The sequence below is a fragment of the Pelodiscus sinensis genome, chromosome 22 (genome assembly GCF_049634645.1).
Source record: "Pelodiscus sinensis isolate JC-2024 chromosome 22, ASM4963464v1, whole genome shotgun sequence".
Taxonomy (NCBI): Eukaryota; Metazoa; Chordata; order Testudines; family Trionychidae; genus Pelodiscus; species Pelodiscus sinensis.
Genome location: NC_134732.1, coordinates 21506293 through 21525032, shown reverse-complemented (window position 1 = coordinate 21525032; position 18740 = coordinate 21506293). Strand labels below are relative to the sequence as shown.

Here is an 18740-nt window from a genome sequence, read left to right as displayed (position 1 = left end):
ACTTTTCTAGGTGATTTTTAACTTGTTCTTTTTTTATTTTACCTTCTATAATTACCCCCTTCCCACTAGCATTCACTATGTTAGGCGTTCCTTCAGACTTCTCAGTGAAGACCGAAACAAAAGTCATTGAGCATCTCTGCTATTTCCAAGTTTCCTGTTACTGTTTCTCCCTCCTCACTTACCAGTGGGCCTACCCTCTACTTGGTCTTCCTCTTGCTTCTAATGTATTTATAAAAAGTCTTCTTGTTTCCCTTTTATTCCCATAGCTAGTTTGAGCTCATTCTGTGCCTTTGCCTTTCTAATCTTGCCCCTGCATTCCTTTGCTGTTTCTCTATATTCATCCTTTGTAATTTGTCCTACTTTCCATTTTTTTATATGACTCCTTTTTTATTTTTAGATCATGCAAGATCTCGTGGGTAAGCCAAGGCGGTCTTTTGTCATATTTTCTATTTTTCCGACACATCGGAATAGCTTGCTTTTGGGCCCTTAACAATGTCCCTTTGAAAAACTGCCTACTCTCCTCAGTTGTTTTTCCCCTCAGTCTCGATTTCCATGGGACCTTACCTATCAGCTAGCTCTCTCAGCTTACCAAAATCCGCCTTCCAGAAATTCATTGTCTCTATTTTGTTGTTCTCCCTTCTACTCTTCCTTAGAATTGTGAACTCTATGATTTCATGATCACTTTCACCCAAGCTGCCTTCCACTTTCAAATTCTCAACTAGTTCCTCTCTATTTGTTAGGATCAAATCTAGAACAGCTTTCCCTCTGGTAGCTTTTTTTAACCTTCTGAAATAAAAAGTTGTCTCCAATGCAGTCCCAGAACTTATTGGATAGTCTGTGAGCCGCAGTGTTATTTTCCCAACATATATCTGGATAGTTGAAGTCCCCCATCACCACCAAATCTTGGGCTTTGGATGATTTTGTTAGTTGTTTGAAAAAAAGCCTCATCCACTTCTTCCACCTGGGTAGGTGGCCTGTAGTAGACTCCTAGCATGACATCACCTTTGTTTTTATTCCCTTTTAGCCTAACCCAGAGACTCTCAACACTTCCGTCTCCTATGTCCATCTCCACCTCACTCCAAGTGTGTTCATTTTTAATGTATAAGGCAACACCACCTCCCTTTTTTCCCTGTCTATCCTTCCTGAGCAAGCTGTACCCTTATATACCTTATATATAAACATTCCAATCATGTGTATTATCCCACCAAGTTTCTGTGATGCCAACAATGTCATAATTGTACTTATTTCTTAGCACTTCCAGTTCTTCCTGCTTATTTCCCATACTTCTCGCATTTGTATATAGGCATCTAAGATCCTGATTTGACCTTGCCTCCCAGTGTTGCCCTGACCCTCCTTTCTCTCTGCCATTGTAGCCCACGCTCCCTCCCATTTCCGACCCATCTCCCAGGTCCCCATGTTCTCCACTTACCTGTGGGCTTTGCTCACCTGTCCCTGTCGAACCAAGTTTAAAGCCCTCCTCACTAGGTTAGCCATTCTGTATCCAAATAGGGTCTTCCCCCTCCTCGAAAGGTGGACGCCATCCCTGCTTAGCAGTTGTATAACTTCTTTCATACAGGATGAAGGATCTTAGTTCTTAAGGTATTTTGCAAATATTATTAATTAAATCAAACACTCTTCTTGTGATATAGTTGCATATTATCATCATCACACTCACCGATGAGGAAATGTTACTCTCTGCAGACTTGACCAAGGTCTCACAACACATGTGTAGCAGACATAAAAAAACAATCAAGGAATCCTGGTGCCCAACGTTAATGACCAAACCACATTAACTCTGTTACACATTCAGTAGATATTTCAGAAACCTTCCTTGTAGCTGTGAGGAGTATAGGGGTGAACAATTCACATTTCACAGCTGGTATCAGAGATCTATTCATGACCAAGTGTAATGAAAAATAATTTAGAAGCATTTAGAAATATTTTAAGTATGTTCAGAAGTCAAAAAGTTTCCTTTATACTTAAAGTACTAAATATAAGTATAATTTCCTTAATTACTCTCTCACACATTTCCTTCATGATGAATTTATTGTGTCTCATATTTATCTGAAGTACTGGGTAATAACTTCAGTTTACGGTGCTATATGTATGAAAAAGAGAAAGAAAACACATTGGGTTGTGGGATGACTTTAAATTGGAATTTTAATTATCTTAAATATATAGACATGTGAGTACCTTCATAAATATAATAGAGGTTTCAGCTTTACTGATGTGCATTCTTACATTATGAAATCCTGTTATTCCTTTTTAGGTAAAAAAGGTCAAATAGACAAGTTACTGGATGAAATTGCAGCGCTCAGACATGCCCTTTCTCACCAGAATGATTACATCACTGGTATAGCAGATCCATTCAAAAGAAGAGGATATTGGTATTATATGCCACCATCATCACAAGTAAGAAAACTAATATAAGAGTTTTGGAAAGTAATGTGATATGGAAACATTCTATTATGAACCTCATTAATTTTTGGAAGAGGAACTAGATGGGTATAAAAAAGACAAATGTTGGACTACTTCACATTCTGTACAAATGTATGTTCCATAATATAGCTGCTGTAAAAGCTTGTTACTTCGGATTTTTGTCTTTTCAGCATGGTCGTTGATGTTTGCATATTTATGTTAGTATGTTCTCCACATTCCCCCCCCACACGGACTGGTTCTTATACTTCATTAAAGTATGCACAATCATGCACTGTCTTGCCTCTGACAAGTCAGTTGTTTGCAAAATTCAGTACTTTACAAAGGGCTTCCCAATTAATCATACAAATTAGCATAATTCCAATGCACACCATAGTGTTTCAGGGTTTAATTTAAGCGACATCTGAGAAAGCTAGGAAAATGTAATCTTTAAAGGTCAACATTGAAGATTTTATTTAAAACTACAAAATTTTGAAGAAGAGTCCCAGATTAGCACAGGATCTAAACTATACACTTATTTAAAACTAGGACAATTCTCAAACTATCTTGTCTACTGACTGTGTCATTCTCAATTTTACATTCAAATTTCATTTTAATTAACTGTTTTGAAAGTTACTGAAAATTCCAAGCAGACCACACCTCCTTTATTGCTAACCTAATAGCCCATTTAAAACCACATCTAACTAAATGTCAGTTTCATTAAGAGGAGTAGTGGAGGAATATCAACAAAAAGTTTAAAACAAAAAAGTTGTGTGGGGATTATTTTAAAAAAAAGTACAGATCTACAAATCTAGTTATTAATCACTATTTCTGCCCTAACTATTGATGATAAAAAGTCTCAGAGGGATAGCCATGTTAGTCTGTAACTTTAAAAACAACAAGTAGTCTTGTGGCACTTGAGGATATGTCTACACTACAGAGTTTTGTCAGGAAAAACAGCTGTTCTTCCTGACAAAACTTGAACATGCACACTGCAATTTCGTTCTTCCACAAGAAAATCGAAAGAACAGAGGGGTTTTTCCGACATTGGTAATCCTCATTCTACGAGGAAGAAGCCTTTTTGAGAAAGAGCTCTTTCAGAAAAAGGCACGTGTGGATGGGGAAGAGGGAGTTCTTTCGGAAGAAGAAAAGAAAGCACAGGTGCCCTGGTGGCCAATCCATCCATAGCAATCACAGCTTATATGTGAGAGAGCGTCCATTCAGTCTGGATGCTCTTTTTAGGAAAAGCAGATCGCTTCTTCGATGTACTTTTGCAGTGTGGACGCTCTCTTTCAGAAGAAGTTTTTTTGGAAGATCTCTTCCAAAAAAAGCTTCTTCCGAAAGAAGCCTATAGTCTAGACGTAGCCTTAGAGACTAACAAAAATCTTGGTTAGTCCCTAAGGTACCACAGGACTACTTGTTTTTATTGAAGGTACGAATGCTATTGTACTGTAATACTGCAAAAATAGTCATAACTAATAAGACAAGTTCTCCTGTTTTTTCAAAGTGCGGATAATTGTTTTGTAGAGATTATCTTGTCTGTTGTCTGCCTTCCATCTTGTAAGCTTGTAACAACCCTGTGCCAGTCACACATAGGCTTACATGGACATAATAACAACTAAATACTTTGCTGTCTTTTAAAGCAGTATTTCCACTAGAAACAGTACAAAGCACCATATAATCATCATATAGTTGTCTGAAGACGAGTTTGCAAACATGTATACTCAGATGTTTATTTTTCAATATTTTTTACTTGTAGAAAGAAAAAAATATTTAAACTTGCATTTCTTTTTGGGTTTTTAGGTTTCAACTCCTGGTTCTCACAGCACAAAAGACTCTGGAGTTGGCTTACAGTATCCTGTTTCATCCCCAGTTAGAAAAGGGCATTGTCAAGGGAGGCAAATCAGGAAGGAAGACTGTGACTCACCCACTGCAAGAGGATGCTGGGTTTATTCCCCAGTCAGGAGTAGCTTGTCCAGATCGCAGTCCCATAAAGGTGTATTAGTTTGAACATACTAAAATGTTTAGAAAAATATAAACTGCTTATTTATTTCAGTTAAAGTTTAAGTTCAGAATGAATCTTCTGACTACCAGTCACTGAATTTAAAAAAAATATATTAGTGCTAAGCTTTTTATTCAATCTGAACTCTTAACATAATTGATGATTAGGGCCTTTCTTTTGGAGAAGCATAATTACTCAATATGGTTTTTTTTCTCTCTAAAGATGGAGTATATGGAGAAGATTATGAAGGGGGTGGTGAAATAAATGCCCCCAGTGATTCTCCCTTTGTTGCACCTGCTGGTTCAGTTATTTATACTGTACTTCCAAATGGTGTCCCTGTACCTCAGGGAACTGTAGTTTATGGACCTCCTCCTGTACCAACCAATGGTAAACCAGTTGCTCCTGGAACAGTTATCTTTGGACCACCTCCTGCTGGAGCTCAGGTTGTTTATGGCCCTCTCCCTGCCAACTTTTCTGTCCCTCTCATTCCTATTGGAGTGCTTCACTGCAATGTGCCTGAGCATCATGACTTGGTAAGTGTACAGGGCAGGCCCAGCTTTATATACTTGACACAGTATAGATGGCATTTTTGTAGTATCTCTTCTGTTTGGTTTTGAAAATCATTTTAAAACTGCAAACTATACAAGTATTATGGACTTTACTCTCCGTATTTTTACTCTAGCTAACATAGGGTTCATTGTTCCTTCTAATCATTTCATTTTGAATGGATGGATTACAGATTTGAAGAGTATAAAAAGGGTTTCACCAAATCCATATGCTCCTACAGAATATCATCTAGACTTTAAAAGTTTACTGGGAGATGGTTCCAAAAGAAGATATGTTTTTCAAAAGATTTTACAGGAATGTATGTGTTGTCTGCTGAATGGGAGATATAAAGTTGGATTTATACAAATGAAGGCCATGGGGCCCAGCAGATAAAGACACAGACCAGGAAGTGATAAAATGTGACCTTTAGTCACAACCCTGCAGCTAGAGCATGGTTATGTCTTGAGTAAATCTCTTGATCTTCAGTGCCTCCATTTTTCCATGTGTAAAATAGGAGTAAAATATTCCCTTAGGGTTCTGAGGGCAACAGATTAAAGGCTTTATATAGTCCCACACCACAGTTATATATCAGCTCCTATAGTTTCAAACAACATTAGCAGCTTGCCTAAGAACATATTTATTATAGAGGATTGCTGTGGAGAGCCAGTCTGGTTCAAACTTGTATTTCCCTGCATTTAGGAGAAGGAAATCTCAAGACTAGACGATACTATATATCAATTAAGGTCTCAGAGACATGAATATAAGTGGACAGGAGTATCTGATCGTAAACATCAGAAAGAGATGGAAAAATTGCATCAAAACATTGAAGATCTCTTACATGAAAGAGAAGAGCTGGAGCATGAAGTAGCAGAGCTACGTAAGACAGCGCAAAAACGCAGTAAACGCAAGTAAGAGCAGTATGTTAGATGCATTTAAAAGAATGCCTATTAAAAGATTTATAGACTTTTCTAAATATATTAGTAAAGATGATTCCACTGTGTGTTTATGCATATCTTATGTTTCTGTAGTCTCTGTAAATGAATACCCCTATGAAAGATAGGTCAAACCTTTGAATGAATTGTTTTGTTTGTTTTCCCCCCTTTTCTTTAGGGACTTCATTGAAGGACATATTGACACTCTTATTACAGAGCTAGAGTTAGAAAAATCTCTCAAAGAGCATGAAGATATTGTAGATGAAATTGAATGTATAGAAAAGACTCTTCGAAAACGACGGGCAGAGCTCTGGGAGGCGGATCGACTTCTTGCAGAAGCTGAAACTGAACTAGAAAGTACCCGGGGAAAAGTAAATTGTTCTGTATTGTATCTGTTTGGCTTAAGGAAGATATTTTGTTTAAATTGGTAGACTATTCATCAAGGCAGATGCAGCTATGGACTATTAGATCTGAATCTAAAATTGTTCATTGTTTACTTTGAGAGGGAGATGTGAAGGCAAGTTCTTACTCTTATTCTTTAAAAAAAAAAAAGGGCAAATGTTTGGGTTTTTCTGAAGAACTTTAAAAGGCCAAGGGAAACTATAATTTTATTACTTCATTTTTTGCATATTTGTGTATCATGCCTCTCTCCTCGTTACTAAGAAGCTGCTCTCAAACCAAGTGTGCCAGTTTGCCATATTTAGGCATAAGCCTTTTGATTTAAGTGACCCAACCAAATGGAATTGCTGTGACTTTCGTTTCAGTAACTTAAAAAACCCTCAATTTATTTTCTAGACCAAAGAGACTATTCAGAAGTATAATCATGCCAAGCAACACTTGTCTCGTACTGAAACTGATGCTGAGGAACTAGAGCAAAGAGCCCAGGAAATGGCTAACAAGCTGGTGAAAGCAGATCAGCAGTTAAGGTACATTTGGTTCATATTGTTGGTGCTCTGTAGTGTATATCTGAGAACTGGAAGGAACAAAAGAAAGTGTATTTCATGTTTGGAAAACTATGATGTTCCTTTCTAAGACCTAATGCTGTGATATTATGAGAAATAATGAATGTATTTCAGGTTACTTCAGGCAGATACAAGAGATTTAGAACAGCACAAGACTAAACAAGAAGGTATCTTGAAAGAAATCAATAAAGTTGTATCAGCAAGAGATTCAGAGTTCCAGTCCTTGAGCCAGAAGATAGAAATGTTGACTGAAAGGTAATAGTTTATTTTAAACGTGCCTTTCATTCACTTTGCCATTAGATGAAGAGAGAACTTAAATGTTCTTCTTGACCATAATTTAACCCTATATTTAATCATTAGTCTTCAGAAGCTTCAAGAAGATATTCAGGTTGCAGAAAGTAATGAAGGTCATCATCTCCAAATTCTTAAAGAAGCAGAAAATATTCTTCAAGACAAAAAAACTGATCTGGAAAGATTGAAAGATCAGGTAAGATTAAAGGGGGAAAAAAACACTATTCACTCCATGCACTAGAAATAGAATCCATTATGTTCTGAGTTTTGGTTTGGTGGAGTTTTTTTGCCAGCAGCCCCTAATTTTGTATATTTATTTTAGTGTCAATATCTCCTCAATGTAAAGCTCATACTATTGTTAAATGGCTAGTTACATACTACAAATTAAATACCAAATGCCCGTACTCCTAAGTATGTTCAGTTTATACACCTGTTCAAACACATTTGCACACCAACCAAAATCCTATTGAAGTGTACATGACAGAGCCATTCATTCTGCACTTTTTGTTGTCAAGTAATTGTCAAAAAAGTATAGCTGAACAGTATATACAATTTATCTGTAGAAATAATTATAGTCCTAGTTTAATTAGGTTAATCTCAATTTTGAATATATTAAAATTGAAGATATGTTGTGGTTTTATACCAAAAAGCCTACAAAGACGTGGTGTTATTGAAATGCTTAGTTAGTGGGCCTTCCATATTACTGAATACTATTTTTTCCCGGAAAACATGCTATTAAGGCAACAATCTTAATATGACAGCTGACTATATTACTACCTCCATCTCCATCTGTTGCTTCTAGTAATAATTTAGGCTCAATCCCACAAACACTTTTGCACATAAATAATCTTAGTGTGCTCTATGGGGCAACTCGTATGCATAAAAGTTACTCGGAGGCATAAACATTTTCTGGATTGGGGCTGTAGATTATAAGCTTCTTGGGTTAGAGACTTTTTATTTTTAAAAACTGTGTCCATACTGTGCTTGCCATAGTGAGGATCAGAGTTCCTACAGGTTCTGCTAAATGCTGTCGCAATAAAAATAATTTGAAAACGTTCCAAGAAAGAGACTCTTTAAAATTTCCCAAACTGTCAGTTACTACTAAGGTAGATGTGAAAGTAGTTTAGACCCAAGATTTTTTTTTTTTTTTTTTTATATTGTAGGTAGCAGCTAACCAGAAAGAGCTACTTGTCTTGGACCAACTATTGGGCCAAAAAAAAGAAGAACTGCACCTCCTTCAAGATGGCATTACTCAGAAGAAAGCAGACCTCAAAGAAGCTCTTCGAGAAGGAGAGACTGAAGTTGCTCAGAAACAACGACAAGTAAAAGTAAATTTTCAAAAGTCGTTAAACTGTTAAGAATTAATCTGTTTAGTTCAGTTCAGTGAAAGGAAAAAAAGTTAAAATGAATGGTCTCTCTGGCCAAGGCGTGGGCACCAGGACTTCCATGGGCCAGATCTGGCCCGCCAAGCGGGTTGGTTCAGCCCGTGGCTGCCCTGCTGCTCCCTTGCCCACTGGCCAATCACGCCCTGAGGGCGGGGGAGCGTGCAAAGTCTCTCGCTACCTGCCCTGCTAGGAGGGAACCATGTGCCCCACCAGAGACTACGTTTGCTCCCAGGCCCTTCCCAGCCGCTGGGAGACACAGTTCAGGAGGCACCTCGCCTCCCCAAGGGGAAGGCCTCCCTTTGGCCCCCCTCCTGATGCTGCTGCACTCTTCCTTCTTTTCTTGGTGGGAGGGGGGTGCACCCTCTGATTGGGCTGGGGGCAGATGGAGCGCGGGAAGTCTCCTCACATCGTATGGGGTGTGTGGTCCCTAGAGGGAACCACTAGCTGATCTAAACACCTAGCGGTTCTCTCTAGGTGCCAGGCATCCCTGGCAGGGCGGGGGCAAAGACTTCACATGCTCCCCCACCCGCAGGCCAATCAGGGTCTGTGGGCGGCAGAGCACTAGAAGTCTCCTGGCCCGGCCCCTTTTGCCCAAGGCCCCGCCTCTTTCAGGGCAGTCTGTGACCACTTCCAAAATTCGTGAAGTGGGCCCCCCCCTTCAAAAATTATTGCCCACCTCTGCTCTAGCCTCTGTTTGTCAGAAACTGGGAATGGGCAACAGGGGTGGGTTACTTGGTGATTACCTGTTCTGTTCATTCCTTATGAAGCAGACACGATACCGAGCTATGGTTTGACCTAAGATGGCTGTTCTTATGTCCTTATGTTTTATGAAGCTTTCAAAAAAATATCCCCTCCTCCAAAAACCCCCACCAAATTGCAATTCTGATACTTTTAACGCTTTATGAATTAATAGTATCAGTTAAAATATAAAATCAGTCTTGGTTACTCTTGGTTAGTGGGTTTGTGTGTTATTAAACAGACATGTCTGGATCAGTGGTTCTAATCTCAACCTATTTACTATTGTGGACCATGTATGCAGATCTCTGTACACACACAGATGCACACTAGCTGTATGGCCCTGAGGATGTCACATGGGTCACAGCAGCATGCTGATTGGGCTGCAAGTGGCCCCCAGCAACAGGTTGAGAACCAGTAATTTCTGTTAATATGACAAATGGTTGGTGAAGAAAAATGAATCTGGATGGGCAGTTTAAAATGTGCTGCATATAACAGTACCATCAAAAATGGTGATACTACAAGTTGTACCTCCCTAAACTGGGACTCTGTGGTCCGGCAACATCCATGGTCCACTAGGACCATGGATGTTCTGGACCACAGAGCCCAGGAACAGGGAGGTCTGGCAGCAGGGCAGGAGCACGGGGGGAAGTGTAGTGGTGAGTTCTGGTCCTAGTGGCTGGGATGTGCCTGGCCCTGGCTGAGGAGCTCCAGCCCAGTTCTGGCCCCAGCAGCTCCACAGAGCTCCGCAGCCAGTGCAGGGGCTGGAGGGTTGGGACCAGAGCTCCCTGACTGCTGAGGCCAGAATGGGGCCAGAGTTCCACGGGTGGCGAGCTCTAGCTCCAGCAGCCTCCATGGAGGTCTGGCCACAGAGCCAGGGAGTTCTAGCCCTGGGCACAGAGCTCTGGGCGTGATGCTCCAGGGGCCCCCAGGGGACGGGTACAACAGGGTTGGGCTGGAACCCTATCCATGGGGCAGCATAGGTCATAAGAGGAGCGACCTCCCTTGGTCCGGCACACCTCCTCATTCAGGACCGGTCAGGTCCTCAGGGTGCCAGACCAGAGAGGTCTAAACTGTAGTACATACACTTCTGGTAGAAAAAAAGGAAAAAAAATCTTATTGGCCCAGATTGTCAGTTCTGCCCTGGTAGTGTGAAATTAAAATTCGGCACCAAAACTGATATTTGTAAAGCTTTTTCTTTAGGTTTATTTAAGGGATATTTAAGAGATATTGTTAGATTTATATAGGCCTGTAAAATAAAAAAAATTGCAATTAAAATACTCATTCTTGTTTGCAATCCAAACACTGCAGTATTGTGTTAAAACATGAGCTAAACGGCAATTGACTTGTCTATTTTTATCATCCAAACTAAACTAAATACAAATTAGTAAACACAGAAAGAATAATTTTTTTCAAGTCACCAAAGTGAATTAATCTCTTGTTAAAAAATTCCTAGTAATATTGCTAAAACATGATTTTTAACACTGTAATATTGATATAGGAAGTAAGATCACTTCTAGAACAACTGAATGCTCAAAGAGGAGATCTGGATGTCGAAATAAATGAAAAAAGAACACAGCTTTCCCTCACAAAACAGGACATTGGAAAAGAAGAAGAAAATCTACAGAGAGTACTAGGGCAAATAACTAAACATAAGACAGGTATGTCTCTGAGACCATGATACGTTATTTTGCACCGGCTTAGAATGTACATAGATTATTTTTTTAAGAACACTTAGTCCTGCTTTTTCTTTTTTTGCCAGTTCCTGGTTTTTAAACTGTTTCAAATTATTAGCATTCTTATTGAACACATGTCAAAGGGGAAGACATTATTTTTTAATAGGAGGTCTCCCATCTCTCATGTGTGCTCTAATCACCGAGCTATAAAATATTTTGATGATAGGAGCTCCTTCAGTCTCTCTTGTTGAAGCTGTTCCATTATAGAAAAATAATGAAAGAGCGACTACAGCAGGGTGACTTGAACACTCGGTCTGCCACCACCCTAAGGACCAGGCTACAGATTTATTCCCTCCTCCTCTCTCTGTCTAGCCCAATGCCTGTTCTATCAGCACACCTATTGGATCAGGTCCTGCACACAAGGTTAATCTACCTGTCTTCCCCAGTTTGTGAACCTAGGTGGGAGAAAGGCAGCTAGACACCAGCAATGCTGCCTGAGTCAGAAACATAGGCTCCGAGGGTACTTTTTACTCCAAAACTTACATGCCAAGTCAATTTAGCCACTCTAAAGTTAAAAATGCCAGAATGGAGCCCTCTTGTGTTTATACATTGTAATACAGTGTTTCGTTCAAATACTGTATTTTGTGTATCACTCAATGTACATGAAGTGTGCCCATTGATGTTTTTAGAAGTCATTTACACTCTATGAATTTTTAAAAATTCTGAAGTAGCTCCATTAGAGAAAGGGCACTTTTGGTAACAAAGTTCATATCAATGCATCCTGTTTTTAATGCAGTTTAGCAACCATTTCGATTTTCCTATATCTCTTGATTGTCTTTCTTTCAATTAGAACTAAAGCACGTTCTGGAAATGTTACAGCTTGAAAATAATGAACTGCAAGGTATAAATCTACAACATAGCCAGAAGGTTAATGAATTAGAAAAGATTCAAGTTACACTACTAAAGGTAAGTGTGTGGCAGAGTAGGCAACTGAATTCTGGTCTCCCACATCCTAGGTTCATGCCGTAACCACTGCATTATCCTTCCTCGGTAAGAGCCACACTTAGATCTAACACAATGCAGTAGAAAGTGCCAATGTGCAATATATTTCATTATTACTTGTCAAATCATGAGCTGTCTGCCTCTTTGTTTATAGTTTAGTGACAGGAATAGTGCTGTATATGCAGGCTGCAATGAACTCTGAGAACTTTGTGGATAAAAGGTGCTATGCAATACTATGCAGATGTACAGAAAAGTGGTGTTAGCATCTATTATGCACATACTATATTTGTGTCTTATTTTATAGGAGAAACTAGAGTTAGAGAAACTCCAGCAATTGTCCCAGTGCCAGCGAGGAGAAATAGAGTGTCAGAGACAGCTCCTTGAGAAAGACCAGCAAGAAAATGAGCTGCTCATTTCTGAAATGCACACTCTGCATAACAACACTGAATCTTTGAGAAAAGAAAAGCAACAACTTGAAGAAAATTGTCAGAATTTGGAAAGAAAATTATCACAAACTAAAAAGTGAGTGAAGTAAACTTTTCAACGATCAATAATTGGAGAGCCTTTGTTCTCTAGAATTACTGGGTACGTTTATTCTCATTAACAGTCTATTCCTTTTTAGAAAGGAAAAATTATGGTATAGTCCATTATTGTAGCAGTGACTTTCAATCATTCCTACTTTGGCTAGCGGCTGTGTTTAAAACTTCACTTTTGAACACTTGCTAAATCTGTGATACTGTGGCAGTGCAGTAAGAGACCATTAGAAAGCAACAGGTTCCATCTGGAAATGGTACAAGAGATGCCACTTCCCATAAAACTCAAATAACCCTTTGGGGCCTGTAGTAGTAAAGCTATATTAAAAAAACTTGACAAATATTTTAAACAGACTTAATGTGTTGGTTTTTTTCCCACATTTTACAGAAATTTAACTGCTATTGAAGATAGTAGCAAAGCTGCTCTGTCTAATGTAGAGAAAATGGACTTGACTGTCAGAAAATTGCAAGAGGAAATTGACCAACTAAATAGACACAAAAAATCACTAAGTGGAGACATTGCAGTCATCGAGCGGCATCTTCACGGTGAAGAAAATTTTGTGAATTTCATTTGTGACAATTTATAGCTTCATATTTTTACTTAAAGCCACAATATATATATATATCAATTATATAATATAGCATGCTAGGCAATACATCACTGTTTAAATTACAGTTTTCTATTAGACTCATTCTTGAAATATAATACAAAGCTGTTCCTCTGTGCATGCATAACACACACATACATGTGTGTGTACAGTTCAGTCATGGATTGTCAATTGACTTACTTTCTTTTCTTTAACCAAACATATTTTATTTTCTGTAGATAAAAAAGAAGAGCTGGATACATTGACGAATGAACTGAATGATTCCAGGCAACAACTTCAGAGGGTAGAACAGGTTAGCTTTATTTGAAGATTAAATAGATGCTTAATCAAAAACTAAGAACTACATTTAAAAAATGCAGACACACATAATGCAAGAGATGATTTTTTTCGTTATCCACAGTTTCAAAGTTTTTCATATATTTATTATAATACAGCCACTTTCTGGATCTGTGCACATTAGCTCCAGGGTGTGACCCTTGACAGATTCAGATATTTTATACTTTCATTAGGAGGACAAAAGTCCTAAATGAGTTTGTCTCTTGCAGAACAATACCACATTAAGTAGGTTCCAAGATTATTTATTGTGGTGGTGGTTGTTAAAACATGGAAGGAAGAAGTGACCTGTGACTGTATTCATGCCAAAAGTATAAATTTCACAGCTTACGATACATAGTAATGATCCCAATCCTGTAAGGAGTTCTGCAGAGGTGGAGCTCTGGATCTGCCTGGCACATTTTGCAGGTTCAGAGCCTTCACTTGTATACCTTTTTAAAGTTATATTTAACAACTCGTATCATTTTAACCCATTTAACAGCTACTTTTGGTCATCAGCAATGACAAGTGACAGACTATGGCCCAATGAGAGGATTGTTTTGTGTACGATGTATAGTTAGAGAATTTATTTTGAATCACAATTCATATGATTTCATATTTAACCTATTATGCAGGATCTGAAAAATACCACAAGGCACAAGGATGAGTTGCTTACGGAGCAGGCAACCCTAAAAGGAGACATCAGTGAATGTTTAAAAAAGTATAAGGATTGTCAAGAGAGACAGAAAAGGAAGGAGAATCAACTGCAGCAGCTTCAGGGAGAAATTGGAGAGAGAACACTAGAGCTAGCCAAACAAGAAATGGTAAAGAGATTCAGATAAGCTGTCTCCTGTCTCTGCATGACCTGTTGAAACAAAGCTTCTATGTTTCTAAAATTACTTTGGCAAATAGAATGTAGGCGTGAGTTAAATAATTTAATATCGCACTCTATCAATTTTATTTAGAGAGAAATAGCAAGAGAGAATGAGATTTGACATTCTGGAACAAACTTTTACACTGCAAAACAGTGGCAATCCATTATTAACAACAAGAGCCAGATTCTCCCCTGCGGGTGTGACCACTTTGTGCTGGAATGCTGCACAAAGCTGTCCTAAAGCAATGGGACGATCATCTCCGTATAAGGGGATTTTTCTTTAGAAGGCTGGTGCACCGCATGTATTTCACCCCACACCTCTCTTCAGGCTGCTGAGGTAGATAATATCTCAGGGGAAAATAGCTCCTTGCTGAGGTTTCTCTTCATCATTTTATCCTCAGCTCTTGATAGTACCTAAAAGCAGCTCTTAAGCTGTTCTGATCTTCACCAAAGAACTGAACTTGCTGATTTACCATTGTGAGAGCATAAGCGTGGGAAAAATCAAGACCCGATCAAAACTGAGTTTCAACATAATTTTTTTTTTAAATAAACCAGGAAAATGAATTTTTCCTTTTCATATTTTGACAACCTATAAAGCTACTTGGAATTTGATACATGTTGAAGACAATTTTTTTTAATTGTGAATTTTATTTCTTTTGACATCAGTTCTCCTGAATACCATATTTTACATCGCTCTTCCACGCCACATTGCTGAGTGTGTTCATCAGCTGCAGATGAAGTGTGTGGGGGTGTGTGTATTACAAGTAGATTACAAACCAATTTCTCATTAGTTATTTTTTTCCATGTGTAGAAGCCACAATGTTACTGAAATAAATAACAGTTGTGTTTCATGGACAATAATATCTGCATCTGGAGAATGCTATTAGCAGTGGTATGTTGAGTCAGCAGTTAGCTTATTGAAGTGCTGTGTCACTCCACAGCTATGAGAGAGAACTATGAAGACCAATGTCATTTACAAACATCCAGCTTTGTAGTATCCAGGCTAATGAGCAGTATGGAGGGGGGACTGAACTCCTGTTAAAGATTTTATGTATAGAGAAAATGAAAACATACCATTTTCAGGGAAAATTTTGAAATAAAAAAAATAGAAAAAGAGGATTACCCTTTTTCTTAACAATTAGACATTACTTTCGTATTGTAATTAAAAGCAGGAGTAAATGATGGAGAAATGCATTTTCCTAGATATCCTTTAAATATTAGGAACAAGCAAAAGAAAAGTGAAGGGACTAGCTCATGTTCATAAAGAAAATTATTTTCTGTGTTTCCCAAATTGATAGCTAGTGTGAAGATAACATTTGAATTGACACCAGTTCTGACTTTGCCTCCCTGTATTATTTCTCTAATGTAATGTCTGGTGGTGGTATTGGCTATTGTTTCGTTGATACTACTCAACTATCTCAACAAAAATTAACTCTTGGTACCCTGTCTTTTGAAGATTCTTCAACACCTCCAGGCAGACACTGTTCGTGAAGAAAAAAAAATAGAAGCGTGTACAGCTAAACTGAAAGATCAAAAACAACTCTTGGAACAGGAACTGACAGATCAAAAAAGTAAATATGAGCAGGCATTAGCTAAAGTAAGATTGGCAGAAGAAAGGGTCGAGAAACTGGAAATGGAGGAGACCTGGTGTACAGCACTGGAAGAAACAGTGAGAAAAACCAGTAAGATACTACTTACATGCTTATAGCTATTGTATCATATGAGGGCTGATCCAATCCCCACTGAAGTCCATGGGAGTCTTTCTATTGGCTTTGCATCAGGCTACTGAAGCAGAGTCTTAATAAATATTGATTGGGCTTCCCTCATTGGATTGAGACTTCCCAGGTTGATTTTGATAGGCATAGTTTTATTGTTTGTTTAGCAGAACATTGTTCATAAAAATGAGAAAAAAAGTACGATAGGAATTGTCATAGTTGATCTTGACAGCATGAATATAACAGAAGGAAAAAGTGATTCCTACTCTACTCTGTTAAATAGCAAGGCAAGAGTGCAGAAGTGTAAACTAAATAGGATTGAAAGGAATTTCATGATCTCATAAAGGCATTTGGTGATACTTGGAGAATAATCTATCTGAATACTATTTTGGCCACTAAAGACAGCTGGAATTTCATTTCAGTATCTTCTTGCAGTATTTAGTGGCAAGAGTTTAATGTGACTTTTAAAAAATATAATATAGAAGTTAGTAGCATCATTTCAGTCTCTCGCAGTTTCTCTGCCATGAAACAACAAGTTAACATAGCAGGACGGAGACTCCGTGGGTCCCTGAAAACGGTTTTTTTTTATAGAAACTTTAAAGACTTCTGTAGCATTTATTGCATTCTCCCCATCCCATGCCAACCTTTGGCCAAGATAATTCTGAAGTTCATGCCATATACCCAGTGTGAGTGGATACATTGACTTTCTGATGATTAAAGCTTTTTTTATTTAATTCCAGGACATCAGCTCTCAGAAAAAGAAACACAGTTACAAGAAAAACACCAAGAGTTTTTATCCCTCCAGAAAGAACTGGAACTCTCAAAGGCTGAGCTAAATCACCTCCAAAATCAGATCCTTTCGGAGAGGAAAAAAGCAGAAAAACAAATCACAGGTCTGAAGGAAGCAATGAAAACCCAAAGGTCCCAGCTTGAGAGAGCACTTAATGTAGGTTTTCATTGTGTTGCTATACAAAGAACAATTTGAATTACTTTGCATTTTTCTTTAAACAGAAAAATCCTGTATGTCTTGTTGAGTCTACAGGATACAATTCAGGCAATCAGTTCGGAATCATTCTTTTGGACTTTACTGTTCCTGTGATGCCCCCAGACACTTTCTTAGCTGATCCCAGTTAGTATGTTCTAACAGTGTACAATACCACCGTTTTAAGACAGAGAAAACGTTTTATATTTAGACATATGTTTGTTTTCTTAAATGAATTTGTCCCTAGGGAAAAAGAATAAAGTTCAGCAATTTTCACATTTATATCTTAGGAGAAAGAGCACGAAAACAGTTTTTTGCAGAAAGAAATGGCATCAGTAGAACGAGTGGCACATGATAATCATGAACGAGCAAAACGCCTGATTAAGGAACTAGGTGAAATGCAACAGGATTATTTGGATCTCAAGATACAGGTATAGTCTATTACCTAATCATAGTTGTTGTTCTTTTCCAGTGGGAAGTTTTTGCATGGAAACTTATGTATTTTCAGACTAGTTAATTTTAATTTTTAATGCCTGTGTTCATTTCTATTATTAGCATGAATAAATGCATTTAAAACGTCCAACCAGCACACAGTCTGCTGAAGGTCTAATACTGCAGTCCATTCTTACGCAAAAATTGCATTGAGATCATGATCTATAGGATTAGGCACTAACTGCCTTCAAGAAGAAGAATTATTGGTTTTGGAAAAGAAATTTATGTGATTTGTGAACATGCCTTTATGGGCAGTATGAATAGAAATCCTAATATCGCTCTTTCTGAACTTCAGTCAAACTAGTACTAGTAACATAATCAGGCACATTTGTTGAATGGTTTGATTAAAATTCTTACACATTAAAGATTCATTAGAGCCATCTATTGATAGGAAACTAGTCAGTGAAATGCTTAGAGCATAGTGAAGTGGAGAGTGTTCTTGATGCTCAGATTTGAGAGTATAACTATGAAATTGCTTTACAACTCTGGGAAAACGGAAACCTCATTAACTGTCAGTCATGTCATGTGTCTGCCCATTAAGTATATGCATGTGGCTTTTTATTTTAGCTGTAACTAGCTGGAGTTACCCAGCGTTGCTCGGGAAACCGGAGGAACAAAATGTAGAAAATCAATAGTACCTTTTTTTTTTTTTTTTTTGGAATGGTAGAAAAGTTGCACTGATTTCTATAGGGATTAAAATATAGGTCCGCATCATCATCCGAGGGGGGGGAGAGGGAGACCCCGGGTGGAGGGGAGTTTACACACAGGAGAGGCGCCCCAGCTCACGCCCAGGGCTGCAGGTGCCGGTCAGGGCAGGTGCCCGAGCCATTGTACCCGGGGGGGATCGGGGCACTGTGCTGGCACCGGGTGGGGAGGGGGAGAGGAGGGAGTGGCAGAAGAGGGTCGCTTATGTAATCTCATGGGCGGGAAGGGGCGAGTCCCAGATGGCGCTGGGAGCTGCAGGTGGCAGGCATGGGACTTAGGGTGGGTGGGGCAGCCCCTGCAGCATGCCAGGTTACTTTTTAATTTTTACAGCTTGAGCTCGGGCCAAATCAGGTCCAAAAGTACCTTAAAACCTTCTCCTGGATGAAAGGTTATCCCATGCAGTTTGGTTGCGGTAGCTCTTATAGTGTCCAAGTTATTAGTGCACAAACTTACAAACGTTCTCCTTTATATATTAGATTGTCACAAACTCTGCAAAACTTGTTTTAAAAAACGATTGACAGTTTTAGATACTTTCTTTTTGTACTTTACATTTGAAAAGTGTGCAGTAATCCC

General features: G+C 38.6%; 1 protein-coding gene across 5 annotated transcripts in view; it reads left to right on the top strand.

The window, feature by feature from the left end:
- CNTRL (centriolin) overlaps positions 1 to 18740 on the top strand; it is a 62789-nt gene that overhangs the window by 36676 nt on the left and 7373 nt on the right. For all 5 annotated transcript variants that reach the window (XM_075905469.1, XM_075905471.1, XM_075905468.1 and 2 more), the window contains 18 exons: positions 2270 to 2412; positions 4219 to 4411; positions 4640 to 4950; positions 5663 to 5871; positions 6074 to 6266; positions 6691 to 6821; positions 6972 to 7112; positions 7218 to 7344; positions 8312 to 8476; positions 10770 to 10929; positions 11795 to 11910; positions 12251 to 12468; positions 12868 to 13025; positions 13306 to 13379; positions 14035 to 14223; positions 15730 to 15955; positions 16729 to 16934; positions 17261 to 17401. In XM_075905469.1, coding sequence (XP_075761584.1) covers positions 2270 to 2412; positions 4219 to 4411; positions 4640 to 4950; positions 5663 to 5871; positions 6074 to 6266; positions 6691 to 6821; positions 6972 to 7112; positions 7218 to 7344; positions 8312 to 8476; positions 10770 to 10929; positions 11795 to 11910; positions 12251 to 12468; positions 12868 to 13025; positions 13306 to 13379; positions 14035 to 14223; positions 15730 to 15955; positions 16729 to 16934; positions 17261 to 17401 — 3101 coding nt within the window. The remainder of the gene's footprint in view (positions 1 to 2269; positions 2413 to 4218; positions 4412 to 4639; positions 4951 to 5662; positions 5872 to 6073; positions 6267 to 6690; positions 6822 to 6971; positions 7113 to 7217; positions 7345 to 8311; positions 8477 to 10769; positions 10930 to 11794; positions 11911 to 12250; positions 12469 to 12867; positions 13026 to 13305; positions 13380 to 14034; positions 14224 to 15729; positions 15956 to 16728; positions 16935 to 17260; positions 17402 to 18740) is intronic.